The sequence below is a fragment of the Limulus polyphemus genome, unplaced genomic scaffold, assembly GCF_000517525.1.
Source record: "Limulus polyphemus unplaced genomic scaffold, Limulus_polyphemus-2.1.2 Scaffold2497, whole genome shotgun sequence".
NCBI lineage: Eukaryota > Metazoa > Arthropoda > Merostomata > Xiphosura > Limulidae > Limulus > Limulus polyphemus.
In genome coordinates, this window is record NW_013668107.1 from 169,675 (window position 1) to 178,107 (window position 8,433).

Consider the following 8,433-nt stretch of genomic DNA (forward strand, 5'->3'; position numbering starts at 1 on the left):
TTATTCCACCATCTGCTTGACCAACTATCCTTCCTCTAACAAAATCTGACAATTCGAGAGAACCTTGAGTTCTAGCATGTTGTAGCACAAGATAATTAGTGTGCGTACCATTTTCATTTATATAGTGCTCTGTGAACACAAATTAGTTAACATAAATCAGTTAAATGACGAAAACTTAGGTGTCTAGTTACTTGTGACCACTCAGTGTATATATATAACCTGGTTAAGCCTAATAACCGTTAACTTATTAAGTCTACTGTAAGTTACCTAGCTCGTTCCAGTATCTGCTATCCTAAATTTTCTTATCTAGTTAAAGCAAATATCTATGGAGTTTTGAGTTCGTTTTACTTCACCATATAGTGACCTAAGTTAATTTAGGTATGTGAATAATGTTATGACATTTTGTCCTTTGTTATTTACCTAAATAACTGTTTCTTCATTAAATCTAAAGGTTGATATCTAGTTTTTCTCTAAGTAGTTATCTTGCTTTGATATGAAGTTAATTATATGTTTAAATAAAATATCCATTATTTTAATCCTTTACTTTAAGACTAAGAATTTTAGCCTTATTGTATCGCAATAAATGTATCATAGATTAGTAGGATACACTTTGTCCACCAATAAATATATTAAAACGGAGAATATTTTTACGTCATTGAACATACTTAAAAGTTCGCAAATTTGTCTGTTCAATTTGGTGTATTTTGCAAATACTCATTAGTCTGTGTCGTTATAAAATCATTTTCTTAGTATACAAGTCTACATATAAAACTATGTATGAACTGACTGTTATGACACAAGTTACTTTCCACTTTAACGACACCCTCTTCTACAAAACTACCTATATACAGTGCTGAAAACGTAAAGTTAACACACTTGCATATCAATGATTGAAATCCCTTAAGGCAAGGGTGCAACAGAAGTTTTAAATACTCTAGGAATGTATGACGTAATCAAAGGAACTCCCACAAAATTAGCAGTGCACCGAGTGTATATTCAGGATAACGTATTGTTTTGTCTCAGGGTAGATTCGCAGTGTCTTATAATTACATATTGTTTTTCTTTAGTAATTGTTTTCAAAAGAAAGTTTTGACATCCCATTGGAGTATAATAATGCTACACACCTAACCTATACTCACAACAGTCCTATTCACCATGTACAGTTATAGTGTTTACTAGGATAAAATAGATTTTTAAACAAATCAAAGTCGTGCGGATTGTCCATCACCTGTTATTTACACGCCTACTAGTACAACATTAAAAGTTATTGCATGACGTTAATACATTTATATCTTGTGTGTAAAAGTATTAGATGTTATATAAACAAAATAATTTATAAGGATGAGCACAGTTTATGTAATACTATAGACACATGGTTTATGTACAATTTATTTATAGCATAGCTGAAGTTCTAATTAGTGTCAAGTCAAGGAACAAGGGTTAGATGCATGAATTTTAACAAGAAATTGTATGCGTTGAATATTAAAGACCTGTCATTAGCAGTTTAGGCTTCATAACAATTAGGGTTTGAAAGGTAATACTTGGTGCGCCTAACTTGCATCCTATAGAGAATAGTTTATAAGTAGCAAATGAAATAGCTGGATATTTAGTTATATAAGACAACTTTATTTGTGTTCAATAATTATATTTTTATGGGTTTGAATTTTAAAGACGCAAAGTCCCTCTATGATATTGTTGTAACATTGTTCTTTCGTTGACGGTTTGTTTTTAATTATCCGGTGAAACTGATTCAAAGCTGAATTCACGTAAACTATAACAAATTACTTTATTTCCTCCTTTAACGTATTTACAAGCTTGAACGCTTGTACATTGTCATAAATTGTGATACGCCTACGTTACAAATGACGTTCAAACCTCTAACAATCTAGGACTAACGTAAAATCAAATCAACTTACTTGCAACAAGTAACCGCGATAGTTAACACACTGAGGGATTTACTATACTATCTTCTTGAAAAATTCCCAACTCCCTTGATTATCTCATATATATATGTGTGTGTATATAATCTACTTTCAAATATACAAGAAAACTTTACGTCACATCCTTAGAGCTTTCTAGGCTTCTAAACGTATCCTGGTAATATTTTGAGTTGTTATCATTAAGACCGCAGCCACCTCTAGCTAACATTTAAATTATAATTTTAAGAATATAGCTTATAACAATATTATATGTAAAAAAGATAACCATTTTACATCGTTGTTTATCCATTATTGTTTGCTTTTTCTCACATATGTTTAATAACTGTTAATTTCTTGTTACTTACTTTTAAGCCCTCTGTACTTCATTTTGAGGGCTGGCATGGCCTGGTGGCTAGTTCTTGATTCGCAACTTTTGGGTTGGAGGTTCAAGTCCCTGTAACCAAAGATGCTCGCCCATTCAGCCGTGGAAGCGTTATAATATAAACGTCAATCGCACTTTTCGTTGGTTAAAGAATATCCAAGGAGTAGGCGGTGGATGGTGTTGACTATCTGCCTTCCTTCTAGTCTATTACTTTGAAGTTAGGGGCGGCTAGCACAGATAGCCCTCGAGTAGGCTTGCGCGAAATTTAACAAACACTACTTCATTTTGACCCATTTTTATTTCTTTTTCATTTTCTGATTGTGTATTGAATGCCTGAGTATCTGATAACACATAAAATATAATGGTAAAAGGTAGTTTTAAAGAGTTACAAGAAATATCCTACATAACAGAAAAGCGATTTTTTCAGTTTTTTATTATCTTAATAACTAAAAGCTGTATGTCTAATGAAGTGAAAGTAGTACTGCTAACGGGAAGATATTTTACCAAATCGGTCTCCTACACGTAGTTTAAAGTGATAGGCTGTTAAAAATACAGTCTGTTTTATGCTGGTAAATAGACGAGACTGCTGTTTATTATGCACCGACAGAAAATCTTTAGCATGAAAGATGAGATGTTGAAATGATGTATTTACACCCTCGGAAATGGGTGGAGATGGGGCGTTTGTATGAACATAGTATATTCCGCGGCGTGACTCTTTCAGTATTTCGGGTGAGGAAGAAAAATGTTAAGAATTACTTATATCTCACTCTGTGTCCGAGCTTGTTTGTGGTTAGCGTGCTCGAACCATGAACCCGAGGGCTCATAGTTGTCGGCCCATTGCCGCAATAACGTTCTCCACACCATGGGGCCGTGTGTGGCTTATACAAGTAACGGTCAGATATCACTGTTCGGTCAGATGAGAGTATTCAAAAGATGGCGGTTGGTGCTGGAAGCTAGCTACCTTCCATCTAATCTTGTCAGCTCAAAATTAGGAGACCCGGCATGGCCAGGTGGTTAGGGCGCTCGACTCACAATCTGAGGGTCGCGGGTTCGAATCCCCGTTCCACCAAACATGCTCGCTCTTTCAGCCGTGGGGGCGTTATAATGTGACGGTCAATCCCACTATTCGTTGGTAAAAGAGTAGCCCAAAAGTTGGCGGTGGGTGGTGATGACTAGTTGCCTTCCCTCTAGTCTTACACTGCTAAATTAGGTATGGCTAGCGCAGATAGCCTTCGTATAGCTTTGTGCGAAATTCAAAACAAACAAACAATCAAAATTAGGAACTGCTATGTGTAGTTTTTGTCTAGTTTTGCGTGAAGAAAATCTGTATTTTAGACCTTTTATATAAAACTTGTGATAATCAGAATTGTATTGAACATGTACAAAGTTTCCACATGATACCTGAATAGTATCTGCCACTTTGAACTTTATTTTTAATTATGTAAAGTCTGGTAAAATAAGTTTCATTGTTCAGATTGAGCCAGTGTTCTACATCCTAAATTTTAAATTACTTTTGAGTTTCAGCTCTTTCAAAACTTGATAACTGCCTAAACTTACGTAACACGAAATGTACAGCTACTGTTGGCTGGTTAAAAAATTAAACCTTCCTTAACCTGGAAGAGAAACAAGTATTCAAATGTACCTGTGTATGTGTATATTTATGTATGTACATACACACACCAGACGTTGGAATAGTAATACAGAAGTTGTACACTGTTCAAACCAGCTTGTTAAACGTTCCGGAGGTGCACCCAAGTTTCTAAAGTTAATCGTTAGCGACTTACACCAAAACATATGATTCTGGCTCCTAATCAAATGATTAACTTAAAAGTTACATCGTCAGCTGAAAGCAATCAACTAGAGCTCCTTCTACGTCCTCCCCCACCCACGTTCTGTTACGATACTCTCCCTGTCAGGTGCCATAATGTGGGTAGAAAGCTGGGTCATTACCCTTGAGGTAGGGGGGGGGGGTAGTTGAACTACCTGGAGCCTATTTCAGGTGACTTCTTTTTTACATTTAGTGTTTTGTTTTTTATTGTTGATGATACGACTTTATATTACTTTATTTTGACCCACAAATTTGAATATCTTACTTAGTAATTAAAATGATTGTTATTAATAACGCAAAAAATATTTTAATGGTAATTTTCAATACGTGTTATCATTGGCTTGTTTAAAACACTCGGTAACACTGTACTCTGATGGTATGATTCCAACTTAGAAAGCTCACTTCATTGTAGGAAATACACACTTCTTTTGTACAGCGCACAGGCTTTACTTAATTTAAAATACCTGTATAAAAAAAGAGTTTAATTTTGTAAATAAACATCCTCGGTTGACTCAGTACTTTTGAAAATTCACTAGGATGGTGTTCATCCAGTATCATAGAGTCCGTAGACTATATGTAGGGATGGCCAAGATAGTCAATAGGAATAATGCAAATATACACGCTAAAAACTCAACAATGACATACAGTTTTACTTTAAAAGAGGATTGTCACCCACTTTCATTTGTTTTTCTACTCAACAAGCCCAAAACCAAGGTAAGAAACCGTCGCTAAGATACCAAACCAGAAGGTGACCAACCCACCAAATTATTCATCTTTCTTTTTCTTGTTTCCGTCAAGATAACTCTATAACTGCTTTATCAAAAATCTCAGTTTAAACCTAAATACACTCTACGTGTTTCTGGGCAGTGCAAGATGTCATCACTTAGTCGTAATAGTAATTTTAAAAAATCATAGTAGTGTGAACGATGTTATCATCACCCCTTGAAGTTAGCTTTCTTAGAGAACTCTGATGTTCCTTTAAAACGCTTAACTACAGGGTGAAACAGGAATTGCCAGCCAATAGTGGATTAACATTAACTGACTTTAACATGTAGAATACTCAATGCTTTATCCGCTATACAATCGGTGTCTTCAGGGAGCCAACCCCTATATTATGTATGAAGTGAAGGTGTAAAACAAATCAATACACATAACATATATTTTGATTACAAAAATTCATAGAATACACTAACTTTAAGTCAGGGGAAAAGACGTCACAAAACAAGTAATAAAAACATTTTGTAAATGTAAAATGATGTAGGAACGGCAGTGCCATAAAGAATGCAAATAAGAATATTGGGATGATACAGCTATACATAGGTCATCCCCACATGAGTCTTAATATTAAAACAATGTTACACTGTAAAATGTATACTTGACTTTAATATTACTGCAGTTAGAAGTTATACATTCCTGACTGTTCGTATGTAGTTTAATTTGTCAATCATAATATCATGGTCATATCAGGTTAGGCATCAATGTAGTGTAACTAACAGCCTAGGAAAATCAAGTTTAGTCAAAACATGTATTGATTATTACAGACTCTCGCTACGAGGTCAGTCGAATTGACTGACCTCGTAACCATTTTGTATTCGTGCATTTTACAGTGTAACATTCAATTTTAATATTGAAAGTCATGGAGGGATGATCTATGTATAGCTGTTTCATCCCTATATTCTTGTTTGCATTTTTTGGCACTGCCATCTGTGTCGCTTGTATGTTCATTTGCGTGTTTTTATTCTTCGTTTTATGTAGGTTAGATTATCTATAGCACCTAACACAACACCTTTCAAATGCAGTATACTTTTAAATCCGTTGTTCATAGAAAAGAGATATAATAGTAACTAGCACAACGTCATTCAAGTGTAGCATACTTATACATAAATACGAGGTCTATTGAAAAGTAAGGGAACACAGTTTTAGATATAGCATACTTAAAAATCCGCTGATGTAGAGACTAGGTTTTGTTTTTGAATATCGCGCAAAGCTACTCTAGCCGTCCCTAATTTAAAAGTGATAGAGGCAGCCAACCAACATCATCCATCGCCAAACTTTGCGCTACTCTTTACTAAAGAAAAGTGAGATTGACCGTCACATTATAACACTCCCACAGCTGAAAGTGATGAGGCTCGAACCCGTGACTTATAGGTTGTGAATCAAATGCTCTAACCATCAGGCTATGCTAGGCCTAGATGTGAGTTGTAATGGTAACTAAAATAACACAATTTTAAGTATGGTATGTCTGTCTGTTTAAAATGGTCTTAATACACTAGTTATCTTGAATAAATTTTTGGTATATTGTCTGCTTGCAAAGTTTTAATGTTTTTTTTTTTTGTTTAGGAATAACCTACATAAAAGTGTGTTTCAAGTGTTATACAATGTAGGAATGCGTTTACTCATTTTATTATATTATTGTCATAAAACATTCTTACAGTTTCCACAACGAACAGAAACATCTCACTTGTTGTTTGCCTTTAAATGTCATTAGCTTAGGACAATGCCTGCATGTTAAGAATATCATATTGACCTTTATTAGTTTGGTTTAATTTGTCACTTCTAAGATGCAATTAAGAAACAGTTTTTTTAGAAATAAATTAAAAGAAAACGATATAAGCTGCTTTGTTGAAACGGAAGGAGACGTAGACGTTTTGTTAGTTGGCTAATAAAGGAAACGTTTAATCGTCATTATGCCATCATGACAAATAAGTTTAAACAGTTTTCCTGTCCGTGCGTTATCTTCTTTCTTTTTTATCTATTAAGTTGGGCTCTCTGAGTGAACTGTAATTTTTGTATACGTGTGTCTATCCTTTCACGTTTCTAGTTTGAATGTAATTACGAGTTATATATTTATATCATGATATACAATTAAACCCGGCAGAACTTCCAATGGATACTTTACCCATTACGAAAGTCTATGTCTCAAGAATCTTAACCACCAGTAATAAGTATTTAGAGCCCACGAGCTGGTTACATGTATGTCATTGTCAAGTTTATAGGTGTATCCTATATATGCGGTCAAACAATTTATTTCAAATGTTGAAAGTTACACTGTCGGAGTTGATTAATGGGTTTTCATTGTGCACTAGATGTTGTTAGGGTGGATTATACAGAAAATACGAACAATTTACGTGTTGCTTTGAAAAGTTAATAAAAGTTATAAACGGTGAAGGTTCGTGTCTTGTTGTTTAAGTATCATTCTAAAACCTAACTCATAATAAAAATATTAGTCATCACGGATCATAAAATAGCCTGCCAGTCTTGTATAAAACGTACAGTAATGAATATAATGTCAATTACTGTGTTAGATATTTGAATATTTACGTCTTCAAAACTGGAGCTACTTTTATTATTAGTTTTGTAATAAGTATACAGAAATACTGTGTAAGACTAGTACTTCTACAGTTGCTAGTTCCTGCTGAAGAACACGCTGTATTACGTGTATTAAGCCAAGTTATTTTATTACGTTTTTAATTTTTTTCTGAAGATCCCTGCTTTTTCTTTCATGATTTATTAAAAATGATAGAGCGTAAAGTGATGACTATCCCTGTCTTTGATTACATATGAATGAAGAATGGGGTTACCCATGAAACTGGTTTTCTACTGAAACAAGAAACTCAGAATAAAGTTATAACCCAAAAACTTCGGAAGACTGTTTTTATATGTTTAAACAGAGTTAAGTGAAGTATTCTTGTATATATATATATTTATATATCAGTTATTTAATAGACTTTATCAATCGTAAACTAAGAATAAAGTTATAACACAAAAACTTCGAAAGACTGTTCTTTTTCTATATGTAAACAAATTTAAGTGTACTATTCTTGTATATATATATATATATCAGTTATTTAAAAGGTTCTAACAATCATACGAAGACTTGGGGTTATGATACAGTTTTGATTCTCTCCAGGTGGTGGATCTTCTGGGCCGCTGCACATGTCCTTCTCAATTTCCAATGATCAGAGTATCAGAGGGTAAATACAGGATAGGTGACACCAAGATTTTGATCTTTGTTCGGGTAAGTGAAGCTATATTGAGTTTTTTTTATTATTATCATCCTTAACACTAGGTTAATTTTTTTTCTCAATTTCTTTGCTTGGGAAAGTCCAACTAATACTTATAGCTTTGACGTAACACTTAATTTTTAGTTTATGTATAATAAGGATTATATCTTTGACAATGCGTTTTCTTTACACATATCAATGTACTTATCGATGTTTCTTTAAATTCCAAGTCTCCATAACTTTCTCTTCTTTCTACACCCTCCCTTTTCTCTCATACTGTGCACCCAACCTTTTTTTTTT

The 8,433-nt window shown here is 33.9% G+C and overlaps 1 protein-coding gene across 1 annotated transcript in view; it reads left to right on the forward strand.

The window, feature by feature from the left end:
- LOC106467127 (GAS2-like protein pickled eggs) overlaps positions 1 to 8,147 on the forward strand; it is a gene marked incomplete at its 3' end in the record, with an annotated part of 31,234 nt that extends 23,087 nt beyond the window's left edge. The window contains exon 2 of the mRNA XM_013927446.2: positions 8,040 to 8,147. Coding sequence (XP_013782900.2) covers positions 8,040 to 8,147 — 108 coding nt within the window. The remainder of the gene's footprint in view (positions 1 to 8,039) is intronic.
- Between the last annotated feature and the right edge of the window lie 286 nt (positions 8,148 to 8,433).